General features: G+C 44.9%; 1 protein-coding gene across 1 annotated transcript in view; it reads left to right on the top strand.

Annotated features, from left to right (window-relative positions):
- The window catches only part of phf2 (PHD finger protein 2), a 138,773-nt gene that overhangs the window by 79,525 nt on the left and 31,529 nt on the right, over nucleotides 1–27,719 (top strand). Inside the window, exons 6-13 of the mRNA XM_029774208.1 lie at nucleotides 1,840–2,026; nucleotides 3,189–3,351; nucleotides 4,542–4,629; nucleotides 4,950–5,056; nucleotides 17,295–17,386; nucleotides 17,864–17,953; nucleotides 20,162–20,539; nucleotides 21,440–21,550. Coding sequence (XP_029630068.1) covers nucleotides 1,840–2,026; nucleotides 3,189–3,351; nucleotides 4,542–4,629; nucleotides 4,950–5,056; nucleotides 17,295–17,386; nucleotides 17,864–17,953; nucleotides 20,162–20,539; nucleotides 21,440–21,550 — 1,216 coding nt within the window. The remainder of the gene's footprint in view (nucleotides 1–1,839; nucleotides 2,027–3,188; nucleotides 3,352–4,541; nucleotides 4,630–4,949; nucleotides 5,057–17,294; nucleotides 17,387–17,863; nucleotides 17,954–20,161; nucleotides 20,540–21,439; nucleotides 21,551–27,719) is intronic.

Below are 27,719 nucleotides of genomic sequence, written 5' to 3' on the forward strand. Positions count from 1 at the left end.
TCTCAGGATGGACAGTCCTCAGATCTGTTTATATAACATTATTTCTCTGTCTCTCTGGATGGACAGTGTAGTGGACAGTCCTCAGATCTGTTTATATAACATTATGTCTCTGTCTCTCAGGATGGACAGTATAGTGGACAGTCCTCAGATCTGTTTATATAATATTATGTCTCTGTCTCTCAGGATGGACAGTATAGTGGACAGTCCTCAGATCTGTTTATATAACATTATTTCTCTGTCTCTCTGGATGGACAGTGTAGTGGACAGTCCTCAGATCTGTTTATATAACATTATGTCTCTGTCTCTCAGGATGGACAGTATAGTGGACAGTCCTCAGATCTGTTTATATAATATTATGTCTCTGTCTCTCAGGATGGACAGTCCTCAGATCTGTTTATATAACATTATGTCTCTGTCTCTCAGGATGGACAGTATAGTGGACAGTCCTCAGATCTGTTTATATAATATTATGTCTCTGTCTCTCAGGATGGACAGTATAGTGGACAGTCCTCAGATCTGTTTATATAATATTATGTCTCTGTCTCTCAGGATGGACAGTATAGTGGACAGTCCTCAGATCAGTTTATATTATATTATGTCTCTGTCTCTCAGGATGGACAGTCCTCAGATCTGTTTATATAATATTATGTCTCTGTCTCTCAGGATGGACAGTATTGTGGACAGTCCTCAGATCTGTTTATATAATATTATGTCTCTGTCTCTGTCTCTCAGGATGGACAGTATAGTGGACAGTCCTCAGATCTGTTTATATAATATTATGTCTCTGTCTCTCAGGATGGACAGTCCTCAGATCTGTTTATATAACATTATTTCTCTGTCTCTCAGGATGGACAGTATAGTGGAGAGTCCTCAGATCTGTTTATATAATATTATGTCTCTGTCTCTCAGGATGGACAGTATAGTGGAGAGTCCTCAGATCTGTTTATATAATATTATGTCTCTGTCTCTCAGGATGGACAGTCCTCAGATCTGTTTATATAACATTATGTCTCTGTCTCTCAGGATGGACAGTATAGTGGACAGTCCTCAGATCTGTTTATATAATATTATGTCTCTGTCTCTCAGGATGAACAGTCCTCAGATCTGTTTATATAACATTATGTCTCTGTCTCTCTGGATGGACAGTATAGTGGAGAGTCCTCAGATCTGTTTATATAACATTATGTCTCTGTCTCTCAGGATGGACAGTCCTCAGATCTGTTTATATAATATTATGTCTCTGTCTCTCAGGATGGACAGTATAGTGGACAGTCCTCAGATCTGTTTATATAATATTATGTCTCTGTCTCTGTCTCTCAGGATGGACAGTATAGTGGACAGTCCTCAGATCTGTTTATATAATATTATGTCTCTGTCTCTCAGGATGGACAGTCCTCAGATCTGTTTATATAACATTATTTCTCTGTCTCTCAGGATGGACAGTATAGTGGAGAGTCCTCAGATCTGTTTATATAATATTATGTCTCTGTCTCTCAGGATGGACAGTATAGTGGACAGTCCTCAGATCTGTTTATATAATATTATGTCTCTGTCTCTCAGGATGGACAGTCCTCAGATCTGTTTATATAACATTATGTCTCTGTCTCTCAGGATGGACAGTATAGTGGACAGTCCTCAGATCTGTTTATATAATATTATGTCTCTGTCTCTCAGGATGAACAGTCCTCAGATCTGTTTATATAACATTATGTCTCTGTCTCTCTGGATGGACAGTATAGTGGAGAGTCCTCAGATCTGTTTATATAACATTATGTCTCTGTCTCTCAGGATGGACAGTCCTCAGATCTGTTTATATAACATTATGTCTCTGTCTCTCAGGATGGACAGTATAGTGGAGAGCCCTCAGATTGTGCGGAGGTTGTCATGGGTAGAGAACTACTGGCCAGACGATGCTCTCCTGGGGAAACCTAAAGTCACTAAGTACTGTCTGATCGGCGTTAAAGACAGCTACAGGGACTTCCACATCGAGTGTGGAGGGGCCTCTGTATGGTACCACGTCCTCAAGGTAGGACGCCAACTGTGTGTTAGTTGACTATGCAAAAAATTTGAATTTCCAACACATTAATGTTTCTTATAAAAACAAGAAGTGACGCAGTCAGTCTCTCCTCAACTCTTAGCCAAGAGAGACTGGTATGCATAGTATTTATATCAGCCCTCTGATTACAATGAAGAGCAAGACGTGGCGCTCTGTTCTGGGCCAGCTGCAGTCTTTCTTAACAGAACTTGACCACATGACTGGACAATAATCAAGATTAGACTAAACTAGAGCCTGCAGAACTTGCTTTGTGGAGTGTGGTGTCAAAAAAGCAGAGCGTCTCTTTATTACGGACAGACCTCTTCATCTTTACAACCATTGAATCTACAGTTGAAAAACAAGTTTTTAGACAAACTAAATTATCAAATTTACGTAAGTATTCAGACCCTTTACTCAGTACTTTGTTGAAGAACCTTTGGCAGCGATTACAGCCTCAAGTCTTCTTGGGTATGACGCTACAAGCTTGGCACAGCTGTATTTGGGGAGTTTCTCCCATTCTTCTCTGCAGATCCTCTCAAGCTCTGTCAGGTTGGATGGGGAGTGTCGCTGTTTGATCGGGTTCAAGTCCGGGCTCTGGCTGGACCACAACGGACATTCAGAGACTTGTCCCGAAGCCACTCCTGCGTTGTCTTGGCTGTGTGCTAAGGGTTATTGTCCTGTTGGAAGGTGAACCTTCCAACGGTCCCAGCAACTGATGCCAACTGCTTCACTGGATCCAAACTCTAAAGGTAGCTAGCTGGTAACTAAACTTGTTCAATAGACTTTCAAAACTTTCCAAAACAACAAACCGAGCTGTCCCTCGTTCCGCGTTCAATGGGAAATGTACACCTTTTCCAATGCACTTCTGAAGGAAGAATACTCGAGGTCTATTAGAAAACATTGCTACGTAGCAAGAATGAAATTAGCCGTAGAATGAATAGGAACAAGTTCTGGACATGTATTCACACAGTGTCTCCGAGTTGGGGTGCAGATCTAGGATCAGTGTTTCCTTTTAGATCATAATGAATAAGATTACATGAACAGGGGGGACTTGATCCCAGATCACCGCTGCTACTCTGAAATGCTTTGTGAATACAGGCCCTGATGTTGTAAGGAGCCTGCTCTTGTTCTGTCTTCATGTTGTTGTTTCCAGGGAGAGAAGATCTTCTTCCTGATCAAGCCCACGTCAGCTAACCTATCGTTGTACGAGCGCTGGAGGTCCTCAGCCAATCACACAGAGATGTTCTTCGCTGACCAGGTGGACAAGTGTTACAAATGTACTCTGAAGCAGGGACAGACCCTATTCATACCCTCAGGTTAGTGCACTCTGAAGTAGTGTTCATACCCACAGGTTAGTGCACTCTGAAGTAGTGTTCATACCCTCAGGTTAGTGCACTCTGAAGTAGTGTTCATACCCTCAGGTTAGTGCACTCTGAAGTAGTGTTCATACCCTCAGGTTAGTGCACTCTGAAGTAGTGTTCATACCCTCAGGTTAGTGCACTCTGAAGTAGTGTTCATACCCTCAGGTTAGTGCACTCTGAAGTAGTGTTCATACCCTCAGGTTAGTGCACTCTGAAGTAGTGTTCATACCCTCAGGTTAGTGCACTCTGAAGTAGTGTTCATACCCTCAGGTTAGTGCACTCTGAAGTAGGGACAAGGAATCTTCAAACCATCACATCAGAATCAGAAATCTGATCAGGGCTAAATTAAGTTATTCTCACAGTCACATTGGGAATAGAATCAGACCTGTTCTGATGTTGTCACATTGGGAATAGAATCAGACCTGTTCTGATGTTGTCACATTGGGAATAGAATCAGACCTGTTCTGATGTTGTCACATTGGGAATAGAATCAGACCTGTTCTGATGTTGTCACATTGGGAATAGAAGTGTAGAATGTGTGTATACTGTGTTAGTGTGTATATAGTGTGTATAATGTGTTAGTGTGTATGTAACGTGAGTATACTGTGTTAGTGTGTATATAGTGTGTATAATGTGTTAGTGTGTATGTAATGTGTTAGTGTGTATAATGTGTTAGTGTGTATATAACGTGAGTATACTGTGTTAGCGTGTATATAGTGTGTATAATGTGTTAGTGTGTATAATGTGTTAGTGTGTATATAACGTGAGTATACTGTGTTAGTGTGTATATAGTGTGTATAATGTGTTAGTGTGTATGTGATGTGTTAGTGTGTATGTAATGTGTTAGTGTGTTAGTGTGTGTGTAATGTGTTAGTGTGTATATAGTGTGTATTCTGTGTGGGTGTGTATGTAATGTGTTTATTCTGTGTGGGTGTGTATGTAATGTGTGTATTCTGTGTGGGTGTGTATGTAATGTGTGTATATAATGTCTGTATATAATGTGTGTATACTGTGTTAGTGTGTATGTGATGTGTTAGTGTGTATAATGTGTTAGTGTGTATGTAATGTGTGTATTCTGTGTGGGTGTGTATGTAATGTGTGTATTCTGTGTGGGTGTGTATGTAATGTGTGTATTCTGTTCGCAGGTTGGATCAACGCTGTGCTGACTCCAGTGGACACTCTGGCCTTTTCTGGACACTTTGTCCACAACCTGAGTGTTGAGATGCAGATGAGGTGAGCACATCATTAGTATCAATGAGGACCTCCTGTAGCTAAGACTGTAGCTTTAAAGGTCAACTTCACTTCCTGATTTGGCCTAGTTTTTCATTAACGCTCATGAAGAAATGCTCATATTGGTCCCATGACTTGAATGGGATTTGTGCTACAAATGCTAAAATGTTAGCATGTGGAAACCGTGCCAGAGAAACTAAACCAAATCATGGATTGCTGTCATATCTTGTCCATAGACTGCTTACAGGGTAAGGAAACCAATATGTTATTTTAGGTGAACTATCCCTTTAAAAAAATTGTTAAAAGTGTGTTTTCCTTTCCAGAGCGTACGAGGTGGAGAAGCGTCTGAAGGTCAACTGTCTGACTCCGTTCCCCAACTTTGAGACGGCCTGCTGGTATGTGGGACGCCACCTGCTGGAGAGGTTCAAAGGTACATCACCATTCTGTCTTTCTACAACTATTAGGCTTTCACGTTTGGTTTCAGTCTTCCTCTTCCTCTGCGTTCCTTTTCCTGTGCTTGTGATGCGTTTCCTGTTCCCCTCGCGGTGCTTGTCCGTTTCCTGTTCCTCTAGTGGTGGATAGCGTGTGTCCTCCCTACGGTCTGCTCAGCAGATGAGGACTTGGTTCTCCCTACGGTCTGCTCAGCAGATGAGGAGTTGGTTCTCCCTACGGTCTGCTCAGCAGATGAGGAGATGGTTCTCCCTACGGTCTGCTCAGCAGATGAGGAGATGGTTCTCCCTACGGTCTGCTCAGCAGATGAGGACTTGGTTCTCCCTACGGTCTGCTCAGCAGATGAGGAGTTGGTTCTCCCTACGGTCTGCTCAGCAGATGAGGAGATGGTTCTCCCTACGGTCTGCTCAGCAGATGAGGAGTCGGTCCTCCCTACGGTCTGCTCAGCAGATAAGGACTTGGTTCTCCCTACGGTCTGCTCAGCAGATGAGGAGATGGTTCTCCCTACGGTCTGCTCAGCAGATGAGGAGATGGTTCTCCCTACGGTCTGCTCAGCAGATGAGGACTTGGTTCTCCCTACGGTCTGCTCAGCAGATGAGGACTTGGTTCTCTCTACGGTCTGCTCAGCAGATGAGGAGGTGGTTCTCCCTACGGTCTGCTCAGCAGATGAGGTGGTGGTTCTCCCTACGGTCTGCTCAGCAGATGAGGAGTCGGTTCTCCCTACGGTCTGCTCAGCAGATGAGGAGATGGTTCTCCCTACGGTCTGCTCAGCAGATGAGGAGATGGTTCTCCCTACGGTCTTCTCAGCAGATGAGGACTTGGTTCTCCCTACGGTCTGCTCAGCAGATGAGGAGATGGTTCTCCCTACGGTCTGCTCAGCAGATGAGGAGATGGTTCTCCCTACGGTCTGCTCAGCAGATGAGGAGATGGTTCTCCCTACGGTCTGCTCAGCAGATGAGGAGTTGGTTCTCCCTACGGTCTGCTCAGCAGATGAGGACTTGGTTCTCCCTACGGTCTGCTCAGCAGATGAGGAGATGGTTCTCCCTACGGTCTGCTCAGCAGATGAGGACTTGGTTCTCCCTACGGTCTGCTCAGCAGATGAGGACTTGGTTCTCCCTACGGTCTGCTCAGCAGATGAGGAGATGGTTCTCCCTACGGTCTGCTCAGCAGATGAGGAGTTGGTTCTCCCTACGGTCTGCTCAGCAGATGAGGACTTGGTTCTCCCTACGGTCTGCTCAGCAGATGAGGAGATGGTTCTCCCTACAGTCTGCTCAGCAGATGAGGACTTGGTTCTCCCTACGGTCTGCTCAGCAGATGAGGACTTGGTTCTCCCTACGGTCTGCTCAGCAGATGAGGAGATGGTTCTCCCTACGGTCTGCTCAGCAGATGAGGAGTTGGTTCTCCCTACGGTCTGCTCAGCAGATGAGGACTTGGTTCTCCCTACGGTCTGCTCAGCAGATGAGGAGATGGTTCTCCCTACGGTCTGCTCAGCAGATGAGGACTTGGTTCTCCCTACGGTCTGCTCAGCAGATGAGGACTTGGATGCTCTAATATTATTACAGTCATTAAAAGTCTGCGTGGCGTCGTTCACAGATGATTCGGTTCAAAAGGCTTGGCACAGGCACAGGCACAACCACTAGCTCTCTGCTCTCTCTCTCTGTGTTTTAACTCCTCTCGGCTGGCCGGACAACTCTGTTTACGTTTCCACTGAACGCTTTTTCTCTCTGTTGTAATATGGCCAGATTGCCTTCTACTGATCACAACATACTGTATAGGCTCTGGTCAGTAGTTGTGCACTATGTAGGGCTCTGGTCAGTAGTTGTGCACTATGTAGGGCTCTGGTCAGTAGTTGTGCACTATGTAGGGCTCTGGTCAGTAGTTGTGCACTATGTAGGGCTCTGGTCAGTAGTTGTGCACTATGTAGGGCTCTGGTCAGTAGTTGTGCACTATGTAGGGCTCTGGTCAGTAGTTGTGCACTATGTAGGGCTCTGGTCAGTAGTTGTGCACTATGTAGGGCTCTGGTCAGTAGTTGTGCACTATGTAGGGCTCTGGTCAGTAGTTGTGCACTATATAGGGTTCTGGTCAGTAGTTATGCACTATGTAGGGCTCTGGTCAGTAGTTGTGCACTATGTAGGGCTCTGGTCAGTAGTTGTGCACTATGTAGGGTTCTGGTCAGTAGTTATGCACTATATAGGGCTCTGGTCAGTAGTTGTGCACTATGTAGGGCTCTGGTCAGAAGTTGTGCACTATGTAGGGCTCTGGTCAGTAGTTGTGCACTATGTAGGACTCTGGTCTGTAGTTGTGCACTATGTAGGGTTCTGGTCTGTAGTTGTGCACTATGTAGGGAATAGGGTTTCATGTGGGATACAGACTATAAGACCACAGTGGTTTATATCCCGTTATTCTCTTATGGAGGTGAAACATACAGGTATATTCTCTGTGTGTTAGTCAAATGGGGTATTTATCCCATTATTTTGCAATGGAGGTGAAACGATCCCCAATTCTACACGACAGAAAATCTTGTCCGTTCTACACATTTGTATCATATCTGTTGTCTACATAATCAGAAATTTCAGTAATGTTGCACCCCGATGAACAGACCCCAGGTAGAGCTGAGCTCCCTAACCTTTACACCGCCAACCCCCATGCCTTAACCCTTCCCACCTGGCCAGGGTTCCATCTACTTTCTCTGCCTCTCTTTGCTTTGCGTTAAGCTGCAGGACTGTTTCGCTAGCACAGACTGGAATATGTTCCGGGATTCATTGAGGAGGGTACCACATCAGTCACCGGATTCATTAATAAGTACATCGACGACGCAGTCCCCACAGTGACATAAACTCAGCAAAAAAAGAAACGTCCCTTTTTCAGGACCCTGTCTTTCAAAGAAAAATTTGTAAAAATCCAAATAACGTCACAGATCTTCATTGTAAAGGGTTTAAACACTGTTTCCCATGCTTGTTCAATGAACCATAAACAATTAATGAACATGCACATGTAGAACGGTCGTTAAGACACTAACAGCTTACAGACGGTAGGCAATTAAGGTCACAGTTATGAAAACTTAGGACACTAAAGAGGCCTTTCTACTGACTCTGAAAAACACCAAAGGAAAGATGCCCAGGGTCCCTGCTCATCTGTGTGAACGTTCCTTAGGCATGTTGCAAGGAGGCATGAGGACTGCAGATGTGGCCAGGGCAATAAATTGCAATGTTTGTACTGTGAGACGCCTAAGACAGCGCTACAGGGAGACAGGATGGACAGCTGATCGTCCTCGCAGTGGCAGACCACGTGTAACAACACCTGCACAGGATCGGTACATCTGAACATCACACCTGTGGGACAGGTACAGGATGGCAACAACAACTGCCCGAGTTACACCAGAAACGCACAATCCCTCCATCAGCGCTCAGACTGTCCTCAATAGGCTGAGAGAGGCTGGACTGAGGGCTTGTAGGCCTGTTGTAAGGCAGGTCCTCACCAGACATCACCGGCAACAACGTCGCCTATGGGCACAAACCCACCGTCGCTGGACTAGACAGGACTGGCAAAAATTACTCTTCACTGACGAGTCGCGGTTTTGTCTCACCAGGGGTGATGGTCGGATTCGCGTTTATCATCGAAGGAATGAGCGTTACACCGAGGCCTGTACTCTGGAGCGGGATCGATTTGGAGGTGGAGGGTCCGTCATGGTCTGGGGTGGTGTGTCACAGCATCATCGGACTGAGCTTGTTGTCATTGCAGGCAATCTCAACGCTGTGCGTTACAGGGAAGACATCCTCCTCCCTCATGTGGTACCCTTCCTGCAGGCTCATCCTGACATGACCCTCCAGCATGACAATGCCACCAGCCATACTGCTGGTCCTGTGCGTGATTTCCTGCAAGACAGGAGTGTCAGTGTTCTGCCATGGCCAGCAAAGAGCCTGGATCTCAAACTTATTGAGCACCTCTGGGACCTGTTGGATTGGAGGTTGAGGGCTAGGGCCATTCCCAACCCAGAAATGTCCGGGAACTTGCAGGTGCCTTGGTGGAAGAGTGGGGTAACATCTCACAGCAAGAACTGGCAAATCTGGTGCAGTCCATGAGGAGGAGATGCACTGCAGTGCTTAATGCAGCTGGTGGCCACACCAGATACTGACTGTTACTTTTGATTTTGACCCCCCCCTTACAAATATTTACACATGTTAAATTTGCTGGAAATTAACACAGTTGACAGTGAGAGGACATTTATTTTTATTATTTATTAGGATTTATTTTTTTGCTGAGTTTAGATATCCTATTACAGGCAACATTCATACCGAGTTAAAGGCTGGAGCTGCCGCTTTCAAGGAGTGGGACACTAATCCGGACGGTTAGAAGAAGTCAAAATATATATTTATATTTGCTACTCTGATCATGAACACTGGAGCCCCTCAGGGGTGTGTGCTTAGTCCCCTCCTGTATTCCCTGTTCACCCACGACTGCGTGGCCAAACACGACTCCAACACCATCATTAAGTTTGCTGACAACACAACAGTGGTTGGCCTGATCACCGACAACGATGACAAAAGCCTATAGGGAGGTGGTCAGAGAACTGGCAGTGTGGTGCCAGGACAACAACCTCTCCCTCAATGTGAACAAGACAAAGGAGATGATCGTGGACTACAGCAAAGGGCGGGCCGAACAGGCCCCATTAACAACGATGGGGCTGTAGTGGAGCGGGTCGAGTGTGTCCACATCACCAACGATCTATCACGGTCCAAACACATCAAGACGACAACACCTTTTCCCCCTCAGGAGACTGAAAACATTTGGCAGGGGTCCCAGATCCTCAAAAAAGTTCTATAGCTGCACCATTGAGAGCATCCTGACCGGTTGCATCACTGCCTGGTATAGTAACTGCTCGGCATCTGACCTTAAGGCGCTACAGAGGGTAGTGCGTACGGCCCAGTACATCACTGGGGCCAAGCTTCCTGCCATCCAGGACCTATATACTAGGCAGTGCCAGAGGAAAGGCCAAAACATTGTCAAAGACTCCAGTCACCCAAGTCATAGACTGTTTTCTCTGCTACCACACAGCAAACAGTACCGGAGTGCCAAGTCTAGGTCCAAAAGGCTCCTTAACAGCTTCTACCCCCAAGCCATCAGACTGCTGAACAGCTTCTACCCCCAAGCCATCAGACTGCTGAACAGCTTCTACCCCCAAGCCATCAGACTGCTGAACAGTTAATCTAATGGACACCGGACTATATACATTGACACCCCCTTCCATTTGTTTTTTACACTGCTGCTACTCACTGTTTAATATCTATGTATAGTCACTTCACTCCTACCTAGATTAACAAATTACCTCTAACCTGTGCCCCTGTACACTGACTCAGTACCGGTACCCCCTGTATATAGCCTCCACATTGACTCTGTACCGGTACCCTCTGTATGTACGCCTGTACACTGACTGGGTACCTGTACCCTCTGTATATAGCCTCCACACTGACTGGGTACCGGTACCCTCTGTATATAGCCTCATTATTAACCTGTGCCCCTGTACACTGACTGGGTACCGGTACCCTCTGTATATAGCCTCCACACTGACTGGGTACCGGTACCCTCTGTATATAGCCTCCACACTGACTGGGTACCTGTACCCTCTGTATATAGCCTCCACACTGACTGGGTACCGGTACCCTCTGTATATAGCCTCCACACTGACTGGGTACCGGTACCCTCTGTATATAACCTCATTATTAACCTGTGCCCCTGCACACTGGCTGGGTACCGGTACCCTCTGTATATAGCCTCATTATTAACCTGTACCCCTGTACACTGGCTGGGTACCGGTACCCTCTGTATATAGCCTCATTATTAACCTGTACCCCTGTACACTGACTCGGTACCGGTACCCCCTGTATATAGCCTCCACATTGACTCTGTACCGGTACCCTCTGTATATAGCCTCATTATTAACCTGTACCCCTGTACACTGACTCGGTACCGGTACCCCCTGTATATAGCCTCCACACTGACTCGGTACCGGTACCCCCTGTATATAGCCTCCACATTGACTCTGTACCGGTACCCCCTGTATATAGCCTCCACATTGACTCTGTACCGGTACCCCCTGTATATAGCCTCCACATTGACTCTGTACCATAATACCCTGTATATAGCCTCCACATTGACTCTGTACCGTAATACCCTGTATATAGCCTCCACATTGACTCTGTACCGTAATACCCTGTATATAGCCTCCACATCGACTCTGTACCGTAATACCCCCTGTATATAGCCTCCACATTGACTCTGTACCGGTACCCCCCCCCTGTATATAGCCTCGTTATTGTTATGTTATTGTGTTACTTTTTATTATTTTTTACTTTAGTTTATTTGGTAAATATTTTCTTAAATCTTCTTGAACTTCACTGTTGGTTAAAGGCTGGTCAGTAAGCATTTCACGGTTAGGTCTATTCGGTGCACGTGACTAATAAAGTTTTTATTGATATGATAGAATGCCAGTACAGGGGACTCTGTGACGAGTTGCTTTACATTCTTAAAGGCCTCCTCCTGCACTGCATGTTCATGTAGCGTCACTCTTGAGCAGGTTGAGGGGTTTGTTGACGTTGGCGAGACCCAGTTGGTACCTGCCTAGGTAGTGAATCATACCCAGGATCCTCCTCAGATCAGACACATTTCTTGGAGGCTCCAGCTGGGTAATGGCCTGGATTTTGGCCTCATCAGGACAAATGCCATTCTCGTCGATATAGTGTCCTAGGTAGTTAAGCCATTTCTGACGCAGTAGACATTTGTCTGGGTTGACTTTCAAACCTGCTTCCCCATAAGGTGTTCTGGAGTCTCACTACATGATGCTCTGGTGTGTCTGTGTAAATGTGTATCATCCATGTAAATGGCCACACCTTCTTGGTCCTTCAGGAGCTCTGTCATCTCGCGCTGGAAGATGTGTAGGGAACTAGTGATTCCAAATGGAAGTCTGTTGAAATAGTATCTTCCAAAAAGGCGTTATGAATGTGGTAAGCTTGGCACTCTCTCTGTCTAGTGAAATCTGCCAGAGGCCACTTGCTGCATCTGAAAGAGAAAACACCTTGGCAGCAGCCAGCTTTAGCAGGATATCGTCTATGGTGGGTACAATGGATTTGTCCCTTTTCGCTGATTTGTTTAACCTTCTCAGGTCAGCACATACTCTCAGCTGGTCTTTGTTCTTCTTGGTTACCAGGACCATAGGAGCACACTGCTCTGTAGTCTCCCTGATCTCTGTAGTCTCCCTGATCTCTGTAGTCTCCCTGATCTCTGTGATCACACTGCTCTGTAGTCTCCCTGATCTCTGTAGTCTCCCTGATCTCTGTAGTCTCCCTGATCTCTGTAGTCTCCCTGATCTCTGTGATCACACTGCTCTGTAGTCTCCCTGATCTCTGTAGTCTCCCTGATCTCTGTGATCACACTGCTCTGTAGTCTCCCTGATCTCTGTGATCACACTGCTCTGTAGTCTCCCTGATCTCTGTGATCACACTGCTCTGTAGTCTCCCTGATCTCTGTAGTCTCCTTGATCTCTGTAGTCTCCCTGATCGCTGTGATCACACTGCTCTGTAGTCTCCCTGATCTCTCTGATCACACTGCTCTGAAGTCTACCTGATCTCTGTGATCACACCGCTCTGAAGTCTCCCTGATCTCTGTGATCACACCACTCTGTAGTCTCCCTGATCTCTGTAGTCTCCCTGATCTCTGTAGTCTCCCTGATCTCTGTAGTCTCCCTGATCTCTGTGATCACACTGCTCTGTAGTCTCCCTGATCTCTGTGATCACACCGCTCTGTAGTCTCCCTGATCTCTGTAGTCTCCCTGATCTCTGTGATCACACTGCTCTGTAGTCTCCCTGATCTCTGTGATCACACCGCTCTGTAGTCTCCCTGATCTCTGTAGTCTCCCTGATCTCTGTAGTCTCCCTGATCTCTGTGATCACACTGCTCTGTAGTCTCCCTGATCTCTGTGATCACACCACTCTGTAGTCTCCCTGATCTCTGTAGTCTCCCTGATCTCTGTAGTCTCCCTGATCTCTGTAGTCTCCCTGATCTCTGTAGTCTCCCTGATCTCTGTGATCACACCACTCTGTATTCTCCCTGATCTCTGTAGTCTCCCTGATCTCTGTAGTCTCCCTGATCTCTTTAGTCTCCCTGATCTCTGTAGTCTCCCTGATCTCTGTAGTCTCCCTGATCTCTGTGATCACACTGCTCTGTAGTCTCCCTGATCTCTGTGATCACACTGCTCTGTAGTCTCCCTGATCTCTGTAGTCTCCCTGATCTCTGTGATCACACTGCTCTGTAGTCTCCCTGATCTCTGTGATCACACTGCTCTGTAGTCTCCCTGATCTCTGTGATTACGGTAAAGTTCCTTTTTGTCTTTGGGGAGCATGGGAACTGACACACGTCTGGCTGTTTAGACTGTAGGGCACCGCATCACCTTTCAGGATTATTTTGGTTGGTTTTACCTTCAGCTTTCCCCCGTCTGCAGGATGAGCTGCTCTGTGCTTTTAATCTCTTCTATTCTCTTCACCAAGCCCACTGCAACAGCTACATTACGGCCTGGCAGATGGCTTCCCTTTGACCCCTTTATCACATACACTTTTAACCTAAACTGCTGTCCTTTCCAAATAGTAGTGACCCATACAGCTCAGTAGTATCTGTAAAGTGACCCGTACAGCTCAGTAGTATCTGTAAAGTGACCCATACAGCTCAGTAGTATCTGTAAAGTGACCCATACGGTTCAGTAGTATCTGTAAAGTGACCCGTACAGCTCAGTAGTATCTGTAAAGTGACCCATACAGCTCAGTAGTATCTGTAAAGTGACCCATCCGGTTCAGTAGTATCTGTAAAGTGACCCATACAGTTCAGTAGTATCTGTAAAGTGACCCGTACAGCTCAGTAGTATCTGTAAAGTGACCCATACAGCTCAGTAGTATCTGTAAAGTGACCCATACGGTTCAGTAGTATCTGTAAAGTGACCCGTACAGCTCAGTAGTATCTGTAAAGTGACCCATACAGCTCAGTAGTATCTGTAAAGTGACCCATCCGGTTCAGTAGTATCTGTAAAGTGACCCATACAGTTCAGTAGTATCTGTAAAGTGACCCATCCGGTTCAGTAGTATCTGTAAAGTGACCCATCCGGTTCAGTAGTATCTGTAAAGTGACCCATCCGGTTCAGTAGTATCTGTAAAGTGACCCATCCGGTTCAGTAGTATCTGTAAAGTGACCCATCCGGTTCAGTAGTATCTGTAAAGTGACCCATCCGGTTCAGTAGTATCTGTAAAGTGACCCATACAGTTCAGTAGTATCTGTAAAGTGACCCATACGGTTCAGTAGTATCTGTAAAGTGACCCATCCGGTTCAGTAGTATCTGTAAAGTGACCCATACAGTTCAGTAGTATCTGTAAAGTGACCCATCCGGTTCAGTAGTATCTGTAAAGTGACCCATCCGGTTCAGTAGTATCTGTAAAGTGACCCATCCGGTTCAGTAGTATCTGTAAAGTGACCCGTACAGTTCAGTAGTATCTGTAAAGTGACCCGTACAGTTCAGTAGTATCTGTAAAGTGACCCATCCGGTTCAGTAGTATCTGTAAAGTGACCCATACGGTTCAGTAGTATCTGTAAAGTGACCCATCCGGTTCAGTAGTATCTGTAAAGTGACCCATACAGTTCAGTAGTATCTGTAAAGTGACCCATCCGGTTCAGTAGTATCTGTAAAGTGACCCATACAGTTCAGTAGTATCTGTAAAGTGACCCATACAGTTCAGTAGTATCTGTAAAGTGACCCATCCGGTTCAGTAGTATCTGTAAAGTGACCCATACAGTTCAGTAGTATCTGTAAAGTGACCCATACGGTTCAGTAGTATCTGTAAAGTGACCCAGTTTCCCCCCTGGCCTGTCTGGTTTAGTTACTTTTCAGTGGTGGCATGTTTTTCAGTGTGCTAAGTATTTTCTGATATGACACTTGTATCTGCCCCTGTGTCAATCTTAAAGTCTGTTGTAGTACCTTTTATTTGCAGTTTCACCGTCGTCGTTTTAGTCATCAACATCTGTGACTCCCAGGAAATGGAACTCACCCTCTTATCTTCTCTCGTTGGGCGCTGTAACCTCTTTGACCACATGGTTGCGACAAACGACTGCGAAAATGCCCTAGCTTCCTACAGTTGTGGCGTTCTTAGCAGCACATCTGTCCTCTTTATCATGTGCCTTACCACATCTGAAGCATCCTGTTCACATTGTGTCATTTTGTTTCAGCCCTTTTGTTTTGTCCATTTCTGTGTCTCTGTTTGTCATTGTGCACCGCTTGTTTGTATGCTACTCAACTGAGCTGTCCCTCGACTTGCTCTGACTGCCTCACAAGCTCTACCGCTTGGTCGAGTGTCAAGTCAGACGTTTGTTGAAGCTTCTCGGACATCTCCTTGTGACCAACCTGTCCTGGATATTCCAGTTCTTGGCAGTGTTGAAAGCCATGTAACGTCTATCTGGTGTAGGCTTCTGATGTACCCCTCGGGGGTTTCCGTGGGCTTGTGGGTGCGCTGATGAAAGTGGGCTCTTTCATGAATAGTGTTCACTTTGAGCACTAAATAATTGTCCAGTTCACCCATAACAATCTCATCATCATTCTGATCCTCCACAGAAGACCTGAATATCTTGAAAACTTTTTCAGCTTCTTTCCCCTGCGAATAGAGCAGTGTACAGACCTGTAACTCTTTTCTGGTGGGTGGGAGAGGCATATGTCTGGGAGGGAGGGAGGCTTGGAGGGAGGGAGGGAGACAGGCAGGCTTGGAGGGAGGGAGGGAGGCAGGCTTGGAGGGAGGGAGGGAGACAGGCAGACTGGGAGGGAGGAGGCAGGCTGGGAGTGAGGGAGGGAGGCAGGCTGGGAGTGAGGGAGGGAGGCAGGCTGGGAGTGAGGGAGGGAGGCAGGCTGGGAGGGAGGGAGGGAGGCTGGGAGGGAGGGAGAGAGGCAGGCTGGGAGGGAGGGAGGGAGACAGGCAGGCTTGGAGGGAGGGAGGGAGGCAGGCTTGGAGGGAGGGAGGGAGGGAGGCAGGCTGGGAGGGAGGGAGGGAGGCAGGCTGGGATGGAGGGAGGCTGGGAGGGAGGGAGGGAGGGAGACAGGCAGGCTGGGAGGGAGGGAGGGAGGCAGGCTGGGAGGGATTGGGGGAGAGGCATGTGTCTGATTTAAACGGCCTTCAGCTTGCAGTAACATCTTCCAGGAGTTTACTGGTCTAATCAGATGTTTTCTGTTATTAAACCAGAGTGAATTCAGTTTCAACAGAGATTTATATCTTCCCTGTGGCTCAGATGGTAGAGCATGGTGTTTGCAACGCCAGCATGGTGTGTGCAACGCCAGGGTTGTGGGTTCGATTCCCACGGGGGGCCAGTACAAAAAAAATGCATGAAATGAAATGTATGTATTCACTAGTGTAAGTCGCTCTGGATAAGAGCGTCTGCTAGATGACTAAAATGTAAATGTATATTTCCCTGCTGTCTGTGTATGAAATGTATGGTGACAGGGCTCTGAAACGGGATGTTTTGATTGGTTAATTAGTTTACTGACAACAGTTAGACTAGAGGGAGGAGCTCTCTGAAACGTGATGTTTTGATTGGTTAATTAGTTTACTGACAACAGTTAGACTAGAGGGAGGAGCTCTCTGAAACGTGATGTTTTGATTGGTTAATTAGTTTACTGACAACAGTTAGACTAGAGGGAGGCGCTCTCTGAAACGTGATGTTTTGATTGGTTAATTAGTTTACTGACAACAGTTAGACTAGAGGGAGGCGCTCTCTGAAACTTGATGTTTTGATTGGTTAATTAGTTTACTGACAACAGTTAGACTAGAGGGAGGCGCTCTCTGAAACGTGATGTTTTGATTGGTTAATTAGTTTACTGACAACAGTTAGACTAGAGGGAGGAGCTCTCTGAAACGTGATGTTTTGAATGGTTAATTAGTTTACTGACAACAGTTAGGCTAGAGGGAGGAGCTCTCTGAAACGTGATGTTTTGATTGGTTAATTAGTTCACTGACAACAGTTAGGCTAGAGGGAGGAGCTCTCTTACAGTAGAAAGAGGCTTTTATGAAAAATGAGTCTTCAACTCAATCAGTGTTCTCACAGTGAATGAACAGAATCCAATTAATTTAGCCTTTATTTGAACAGTTTGTCCTTTTGAGGTTAAAAGACCTGCTGTCTAACAGTATTCTGTCTTGTTGCAGGTTTACACAAGTCCAACAAGCAACCAGCTGCCTACCTGGTCCACGGAGCTAAGATCATCAACGGAGCTTTTAGAGCTTGGACCAAAAAACAGGTCACTTTTGTTACCTCACCCATCACTTCCACCTATACACCCTAAATTCCACCTTTATAATGGACAATATGTCCCGTTGTCCTTCTTTCTTTCTTTCCACAGTCTTTAGAGAGTAAGCGTCACACAGTCTCGTGATGACCTGTCTACCAATATCAGCTGCTACTAAAGCTACTATCGCTCTGTTCACTGTGTTTCATGTACCCGGTCTCTCCTCCAGGCCCTGTTGACTGTGTTTCATGTACCGGGTCTCTCCTCCAGGCTCTGTTCACTGTGTTTCATGTACCCGGTCTCTCCTCCAGGCCCTGTTGACTGTGTTTCATGTACCGGGTCTCTCCTCCTGACTGTGTTTCATGTACCAGGTCTCTCCTCCAGGCTCTGTTCACTGTGTTTCATGTCCCGGGTCTCTCCTCCTGACTGTGTTTCATGTCCCGGGTCTCTCCTCCTGACTGTGTTTCATGTACCGGGTCTCTCCACCAGGCTCTGTTAGAACATGAGGATGAGCTTCCAGAGAACATGAAGCCCACTCAGCTTATCAAGGACCTGGCCAAGGAGATCAGGATCTCAGAGGTACGACTCTCCCCTGCTCAACGCCACCTTGCCCTGTCCTTGCCTGCTCTGTACTGTACTGATGTATTCTACTGGCCAGGGTTCCAATGGCCTGTTGTTGTTGGAGAGATACATAGAGTATATCTGACATTAACAGTACAGACATAACCTATACAGTTCAAGTTGGAAGTTTACATACATTTAGGTTGGAGTCATTAAAACTCGTTTTTTTCAACCACTCCACAAATGTCTCGTTAACAAACTATAGTTTTGGCAAGTCGGTAAGGACATCTACTTTGTGCATGACACAAGTCATTTTTCTAACAATTGTTTACAGACAGATTATTTCACTTATAATTCACTGTATCACAATTCCAGTGGGTCAGAAGTTGACATTCACTAAGTTGACTGTGCCTTTAAACAGCTTGGAAAATTCCAGAAAATGATGTCATGGCTTTAGAAGCTTCTGATAGGCTAATTGACATCATTTGAGTCAATTGGAGGTGTACCTGTGGATGTATTTCAAGGCCTACCTTCAAACTCAGTGCCTCTTTGCTTGACATCATGGGAAAATCTAAAGAAATCAGCCAAGATCTCAGAAAAACTATTATAGACCTCCGTAAGTCTGGTTCATCCTTGGGAGCAATTTCCAAATGCCTGAAGGTATCACGTTCATCTGTACAAACAATAGTACGCAAGTATAAACACCATGGGACCACGCAGCCATCATACCACTCAGGAAGGAGACGTGTTCTGTCTCCTAGAGATGAACGTACTTTGTTGGGAAAATCAATCCCGGAACACCACAAAGGACCTTGTGAAGATGCTGGAGGAAACAGGTACAAAAGTATCTATATCGACATAACCTGAAAGGCCGCTCAGCAAGGAAGAAGCCACTGCTCCAAACCACCATAAAAAAGCCAGACTACGGTTTGCAACTGCACATGGGGACAAAGATTGTACTTTTTGGAGAAATGTCCTCTGGTCTGATGAAACAAAAATAGAACTGTTTGGCCATAATGACCATCGTTATGTTTGGAGGAAAAACGGGGGAGGCTTGCAAGCCGAAGAACACCATCCTAACCGTGAAGCATGGCGGTGGCAGCATCATGTTGTGAGGGTGCTTTGCTGCAGGAGGGACTGATGCACTTCACAAAATAGATGGCATCATGAGGGAGGAAAATTATGTGGATATATTGAAGCAACATCTCAAGACATCAATCAGGAGGTTAAAGCTTGGTCGCAAATGGGTCTTCCAAATGGACAATGACCCCAAGCATACTTCCAAAGTTGTGGCAAAATGGCTTAAGGACAACAAAGTCAAGGTATTGGAGTGGCCATCACAAAGCCCTGACCTTAATCCTATAGAACATTTGTGGGCAAAACTGAAAAAGCGTGTGTGAGCAAGGAGGCCTACAAACCTGACTCAGTTACACCAGCTCTGTCAGGAGGAATGGGCCAAAATTCACCCAACTTATTGTGGGATGCTTGTGGAAGGCTACCCGAAACGTTTGACCCATGTTAAGCAATTTAAAGTCAATGCAAATAATAATTAAGTGTATGTAAACTTCTGACCCACTGGGAATGTGATGAAAGAAATAAAAGCTGAAATAAATCATTCTCTCTACTATTATTCTGACATTTCACATTCTTAAAATAAAGTGGTGATCCTATCTGACCTAAGACAGGGAATTTTTACTGGCATTAAATGTCAGGAATTGTGAAAAACAGAGTTTAAATGTATTTGGCTGAGGTGTATGTAAACTACTGACTTCAACTGTATCTGAACTGCATCATGGGTGTTGTAGTGAACTGGGTTACTAACTGTCCTATGAACTCACAGCTCAGACTGTTGTCGTGGTTCATAGTGACAGCTCAGATTGTTGTCGTGGTTCAGAGTGACAGCTCATACTGTTGTCGTGGTTCAGAGTGACAGCTCATACTGTTGTCGTGGTTCAGAGTGACAGCTCAGACTGTTGTCGTGGTTCAGAGTGACAGCTCAGAGTGACAGCTCAGAGTGTCGTCGTGGCTCAGAGTGACAGCTCAGTGACAGCTCAGAGTGACAGCTCAGTGACAGCTCAGAGTGACAGCTTAGAATGACAGCTCAGAGTGACAGCTCAGAGTGACAGCTCAGAGTGACAGCTCAGACTGTTGTCGTGGTTCAGAGTGACATTAGTAAAGTGAGTATCTTTGGATAAATGACCATGTCATTGTGTTGTTGTCGTTCAGAACGCAGCTAAAGCCATTAAGAGTGATTCGAGCAGCAAGGCCCCAGTGGAGGAACCTCCTGCTGCCCCGTCAGAGCCTGAGGACCCTGCTTCCCCCTCCAGCGTCCCCTCTCCCTCCCCTCCTCTCCGGGAAAAACCAGCCAGGAAGAAGGCCTCCAAACCACCCAAGCCGCCCAAGATGCCCAAGGCCCCCAAACCTCCCAAGGTCCCCAAAGTGAAGGAGGGAGGGAACAAGAAAGGAAAGAAAGAGAAGGAAGTCCCTGCTCCTCCTCCTCCTCCTCCTCCGTCGAAGCCCTCCAGCCTGGCAGCTCTGGAGTCTCACGCCAAGGACATCCTCAGCAAGATGGACCAGCCCAAGAAGGGCAAGATGGGGGGCAAGGTGAGAGCAATAACAACCATAACTTATTCACTTCTAATACCCTGTTTAAAGGGAAACTTAAACATTTTTCAACTTCATCATCTCCAGCACCACTCCAATATCAACATATGTGATAGTGTGTTTCTATGTTTTCTAGTAAAAGGAAGATACATGTCTAGTAATTGTCTAGTAATTGTCTAGTAATTGTCTTGTAATTGTATTGTAATGGTCTTGTAATGGTCTTGTACTTGTCTAGTAATTGTCTAGTAATTGTCTTGTAATTGTCTTGTAATTGTATTGTAATGGTCTTGTAATGGTCTTGTACTTGTCTAGTAATTGTCTAGTAATTGTTTAGTATTTGTCAGATGATGTCATTTAAAAACACTTATCTTCCTTTATCTTTTTTACTATAAAACATTTTCACATACGCTACTGGCCAAAAGTTTCAGAGTATCTACTCATTCAAGGGTTTTTCTTTATTTTTACTATTTTTCTACATTGTAGAATAATAGTCTGACATCAAAACTATGAAGAGAAAAAAAAGGGTTAAACGAATCAAAATGTATTTTAATTTCAAATAACCACCCTTTGCATTGAGGACAGCTTTGCATTCTACAATGTAGAAACTAGTAAGAATAAAGAAACCCTGAATGAGTAGTTGTGCTGTAAACCTTGAGGCCGGTACTGTATGTTAATGTTGGGGTGGTGCTGGAGAAGATGAAGTTGAACATTTTACAAATGTCCCTTTAACCATATTTACGTGTCGGTCAAGATGGACCAGCCCAAGAGGGGCAAGGCAACCTTTACCATGTATAACATGACTGGACCAGTCGTGCTCGACATCTCTACATCAGGGGTGGTCAACCCTCCTCTTGGAGGGTGTGCAGGCATTTCTCCAACTGATGCTCCCTGCTCCCCCAGGCGGCTAACAACATCCTGAGCATGTCGGAGACCTGTAAGCACAACGATTTGGAGAAGACTGAGATCCGAGAACAGAACAAGAAACAGGCGGAAGCCAAGTGGAAATATAAGGTACGCTACAGAACAGTTTCAGTTAGGTAAGGTACAGAACAGATAGTAAAGGTTAATATAATGTAGGATACATAATAGTTTGAGTCGAGGCTGTCTAGGCATGCTTTTAAAACAGCAAAGTAGACATGATAATGATGCTTCAACATAAAGAGAAAGCAGATTCAAGCTTTTTAAAACAAGTATGCAAGTCGTTCTGTTCAATTAAAGCTGAGAAGCTGAGGTCCAACAGAAAAATGTAATTAACACACTATAGATCAGCTAAACAAACAGACTGGACTGTTTAAAGCTTCTAGAACCTGGGCCCAGCCAACAGGCTGGACTGTTTAAAGATTCTAGAACCTGGGCCCAGCCAACAGGCTGGACTGTTTAAAGCTTCTAGAACCTGGGCCCAGCCAACAGGCTGGACTGTTTAAAGATTCTAGAACCTGGGCCCATCCAACAGGCTGGACTGTTTAAAGCTTCTAGAACCTGGGCCCAGCCAACAGGCTGGACTGTTTAAAGCTTCTAGAACCTGGGCCCAGCCAACAGGCTGGACTGTTTAAAGCTTCTAGAACCTGGGCCCAGCCAACAGGCTCGGTCCTCACAACTATGTCCTCTGCACAACATTCACATCTGCTGGGAGTCCTGCTGTTGGGTGCCCCAAATGGCACCCTATTCCCTATATAGGGCACTACTTTTGACCAGGGCCCCATGAGGTTACTATAAACATGGTGCACTATATAGGGAATAGGGTGCCATTTGGGACGCAGTTCTACACTAAGGAGGCTGTTATGTCATTATAGCTGATTCCCAGGGGATGGGTTCTGGAGGGGGGAACGGAATACATTAGTCGGCTTTAGTTTCATCGAAACCTGTAAGCCAAAGTGTTCCGTTTTGGATTGTCTGTAGTCAAGACTGGAACTAGCTAGACTGGAGGCCCTGGTAGATAGATATGTAGATAGATACAGGGGGAGGGAGGAAGGTAGGGTAAGGTCATCACAGACCAGAATATATATTTAGTGTACTAAATATTGGGCACATGACATAGACTGACCAGGTGAATCCAGGTGAAATCTATGATCCCTTATTGATGTAATTTGTTAAATCCACTTCAATCAGTGTAGATGAAGGGGAGGAGACAGGTTAAAGAAGGATTTATAAGCCTTGAGACAAGTGAGACATGGATTGTGTATGTGTGTCATTCAGAGGGAGAATGGGCAATACAAAATATTGAAGTGCCTTTGAACGGGGAATGGTAGTAGGGGCCAGGCGTACCGGTTTGCATGAAGAACTGCAACGCTGCTGGGTTTTTCATGCTCAACAGTTTCCCGTGTGTATCAAGAATAGTCCACCAACCCAAAGGACATCCAGCCAACTGGACACAACTATGAGAAGCATTGGTGTCCACATGGGCTGAACTCGGGTTGCCAGTGATGTCATGAACCGGAAAACAAGCTTGAAGACAGCTCCGACCCAAATGGAAACCTGTTAACTAGTACTACACTAAAAGTATGTGGACACCCCTTCAAATTAGTAGATTTGTCTATTTCAGGCACACCCATTGCTGACAGGTTTATACAATTGAGCAAACAGCCATACCGTCTCCATAGACAAACATTGTCAGCAGAATGGCCTTACTGAAGAACTCAGTGGGTTTCAACGGGGTACCGTCATAGGATGCCACCTTCCCGACAAGTCAGTTTGCCAATTTTTTTCCCTGCTAGAGCTGCCCCGATCAACTATAAGTGCTGATATTGTGAAGTGGAAACGTTTAGGAGCAACAAGAAACGTCTAGGAGCAACAACGGCTCAGCCGTGAAGTGGTAGTCCACACGCTTCACCATCTGGTAGTCCGACGGACTAATCTGGGTTTGGCGGATGCCAGGAGAACGCTACCTGCCCGAATTCGTAGTGCCAACTGTAATGTTTGGTGGAGGAGGAATAATTGTCTGGGGCTGTTTTTCATGGTTTGGGCCCCTTAGTTCCAGTTAAGGGAAATCTTAACGCTACAGCATACAATGACATTCTAGACTATTCTGTGCTTCCAACTTTGTGGCAACAGTTTGGGGAAGACCCTTTCCTGTTTCAGCATGACAATGCCCCTGTGCACAAAGTGAGGTCCATACAGAAATGGTTTGTCGAGATCGGTGTGGAAGAACTTGACTGGCCTGCACAGAGCCCTAACCTCAACCCCATGAAACACCTTTGGGATGAATTGGAACACCAACTGCGAGCCAGCCTAATCGCCCAACACCAGTGCCAAACCTCACTAATGCTCTTGTGGCTGATTGGAAGCAAATCCCCACAGCAATGTTCCAACATCTAGTAAGTTCAGTGGGTCGGGCGCAGGTTCGGGCAGCAACTTCCTAAGACGAGGATTTTACTATTTGGGTCGTTGCATCAATACAGAGTGTTTATCCCAGAGAGACAGGTAAGTCACAGCTCTCTGCCCATATGTCAATGGGGGCTGGTTTATTTTATTTGAGACAACCAGTTGTTTTTTAGAGGGAACACTGCTTTAGTTTGTTTGGTTATGTTTTATGTGTTCCATGTTCGTTTATCCTCTAACCCTAGCTCCTAACCCTAACCCCCAACCCTAACCCCCAACCCTAACCCAACCCTAACCCTAACCTTCAACAATAACCAATTAAAGTACCCTCCAACATTATTGTTGGTAGGGACTTTAATTGGTTATTGTTGGCGGGGACTTTAATTGGTTATTGTTGGTTGGGACTTAAATTGGTTATTATTGGAGGGGACATTAATTGGTTATTGTTGGAGCAGACTTTAATGGGTTATTATTGGAGGGGACATTAATCGGTTATTTTTGGAATAGACTTTAATTGGTTATTATTGGAGGGGACATTAATTGGTTATAGTTGTTTGGGACTTTAATTGGTTACAGTTGTTTGGGACTTGAATTGGTTATTGTTGGCGGTGACTTTAATTGCTTATTGTTGGCGGTGACTTGTATTGGTTATTGTTGGCAGGGATTTTAATTGGTTGTTGGCGCAGACTTTAATTGGTTATGGTTGGAAGGGAATTACATTTGTTATTTTTGGCAGGGACTTGAATTGGTTATTGTTGGAGGGGAATTTAATTGTTTAAGGTAGGAGGGGACTTTAACTGGATAATTATTGTTGCAGGAACTTTAATTGGTTATTGTTGGCAGGGACTTTAATTGGTTATTGTTGGCAGGGACTTTAATTGGTTATTGTTGGCAGGAACTTTAATTGGTTATTGTTGGCGGGGACTTTAACTGGTTACTGTTGGCGGGCCTTGAATTGGTTATTGTTGGAGGGAACTTTAATTGGTTATTGTTGGCAGGGATTTTAATTGGCTATTGTTGGAATAGACTTTGATTGGTTAGTGTTGGTGGGGACTTTAATTGGTTATTGTTGTTGGGGACATTATTTGGTTATTGTTGGAGGGGACTTTAACTGGTTATTGTTGGCAGGGACATTAATTGGTTGATCAAATCAAAATCAAATGTATTTATATAGCCCTTCTTACATCAGCTGATATCTCAAAGTGCTGTACAGAAACCCAGCCTAAAACCCCAAACAGCAAGCAATGCAGGTGTAGAAGCACGGTGGCTAGGAAAAACTCCCTAGGAAAAACTCCCTAGAAAGGCCAAAACCTAAGACGAAACCTAGAGAGGAACCAGGCTATGAGGGGTGGCCAGTCCTCTTCTGGCTGTGCCGGGTGGATATTATAACAGAACATGGTCAAGATGTTAAAATGTTCATAAATGACCAGCATGGTCAAATAATAATAATCATAGTAGTTGTCGAGGGTGCAACAAGTCAGCAACTCAAGAGTAAGTGTCAGTTGGCTGATGTTGATGTTGGAACAGACATTAATTTGCTATTGTTGTTGGGGACTGTGATTGGTTAATGTTTGCGGTGAATTTAATTGGTTATTGGTGTCGGTGACTTTAATTAGTTATTGTTGTAGGGGACTTTAATTTGTTTTTGTTGGAGGGGACTTTAATTTGTTATTGTTGGAGCAGACTTGAATTGGTTATTGGTGGCGGGGACTTTAATTGGTTATTGTTGACGGGGAATTTAATTGGTTATTGGTGGCGGGGACTTTAATTGGTTATTGTTGGCGGGTACTTTAATTGGTTATTGTTGAAGGGGACTTTAATTGGTTGTTGTTGGAGTGGACTTTAATTGGTTATGGTTGGAGGTTACTTAAATGTGTTATTGTTGGCATGGACTTTAATTACTTATTGTAGTAGGGGATTTGAATTGCTTATTGTTCAGGGGACTTTAACAGGTTATTGTTGGTGGGGACTTTAATTGGTTATAGTTGGAGGGGACCTGGCTGTCATGATGAATGAACTAGAATCTAAATCCCTGGTTGTCATGATGAATGAACTAGAATCTTTAGTCCTGGTTGCCATGATGAATGAACTAGAATCTAAATCCCTGGCTGTCATGATGAATGATCTAGAATCTAAATCCCTGGCTGTCATGATGAATGAACTAGAATCTAAATCCCTGGCTGTCATGATGAATGAACTAGAATCTAAATCCCTGGCTGCCACGATGAATGAACTAGAATCTAAATCCCTGGCTGCCATGATGAATGAACTAGAATCTAAATCCCTGTTTGCCATGATGAATGAACTAGAATCTAAATCCCTGGCTGCCATGATGAATGAACTAGAATCTAAATCCCTGGCTGTCATGATGAATGAACTAGAATCTAAATCCCTGGTTGTCATGATGAATGAACTAGAATCTTTAGTCCTGGTTACCATGATGAATGAACTAGAATCTAAATCCCTGGCTGTCCTGATGAATGATCTAGAATCTAAATCCCTGGCTGTCATGATGAATGAACTAGAATCTAAATCCCTGGCTGTCATGATGAATGAACTAGAATCTAAATCCCTGGCTGCCACGATGAATGAACTAGAATCTAATTCCCTGGCTGTCATGATGAATGATCTATAATCTAAATTCCTGGCTGCCATGATGAATGATCTAGAATCTTCTTTTGTATATCCAAGCAGTATTTACGTAAAGTAGAGGAATGCATCTTTGAACCTATAACTTTATCAGACCACAGTCCAATATATCTCAAGATAAATCTAGGAATGTTGTAAACTTGATGTTATAAAGACCTTTACGATTAATCAGAACAAAACCATCAACTAGAAAAATTTGATCCCTTTTGTCTAATTTATATCTCTTCTAAATGATCAGAGGAAGAGGGGGCCGAAGTGACACTGCCAGAAACAAACCAGATTGAGGAAATGACACGGCCAGTTACAGAGAACCAGATTGAGGAAGTGACACGGCCAGTTACAGAGAACCAGATTGAGGAAATGACACGGCCAGTTACAGAGAACCAGATTGAGGAAATGACACGGCCAGTTACAGAGAACCAGATTGTGGAAATGACACGGCCAGTTACAGAGAACCAGATTGAGGAAATGACACGGCCAGTTACAGAGAACCAGATTGAGGAAATGACACGGCCAGTTACAGAGAACCAGATTGTGGAAATGACACGGCCAGTTACAGAGAACCAGATTGAGGAAATGACACGGCCAGTTACAGAGAACCAGATTGAGGAAATGACACGGCCAGTTACAGAGAACCAGATTGAGGAAATGACACGGCCAGTTACAGAGAACAACATAAAAAATATCCCTTATCCTCTGTCCCAGAACTCTTCCACTGTTTGAGGTGCTTTGAAGAAGTGTTTAGGTTTAACGTCAATGAAGCAAACTCAGAAGCTATAATGATTTCAGGAAATTGTCTATCTCAGTTGAATAAAGACGTGTCTTTTCATTGGTCTAGACAAGGGTTTACATATTTGGGTATTGTTTTAACACCTTACATATCACATCTTTACTCAAGAAACTTTGCTAAACTGATCTCACAGATTAAGACAGATTTACTGTGATGGGAAGTTCTGCTGCTCTCTAAAGGGTGGAAAGGGTAATCATTTATATATTACCCAGATTGCTCTTTCTATTTCATTCATTACCCATTCTAGTCCCTGTGTCTACATTGAAGATGTTGGATAAGCTTCTTTCTAAATTCATATGGCTAAACAAGAGACCTAGAGTGAGACTCAAAGTTTCTATTTTTACCCAAAGATAAAGGTGGCCTGGGTTTACCCAATTAAAATATATACTTTTTGGGCCACGCAATTAAGCTTTGGTGGCTTGG

Source organism: Salmo trutta, chromosome 14 (assembly GCF_901001165.1).
Source record: "Salmo trutta chromosome 14, fSalTru1.1, whole genome shotgun sequence".
NCBI lineage: Eukaryota > Metazoa > Chordata > Actinopteri > Salmoniformes > Salmonidae > Salmo > Salmo trutta.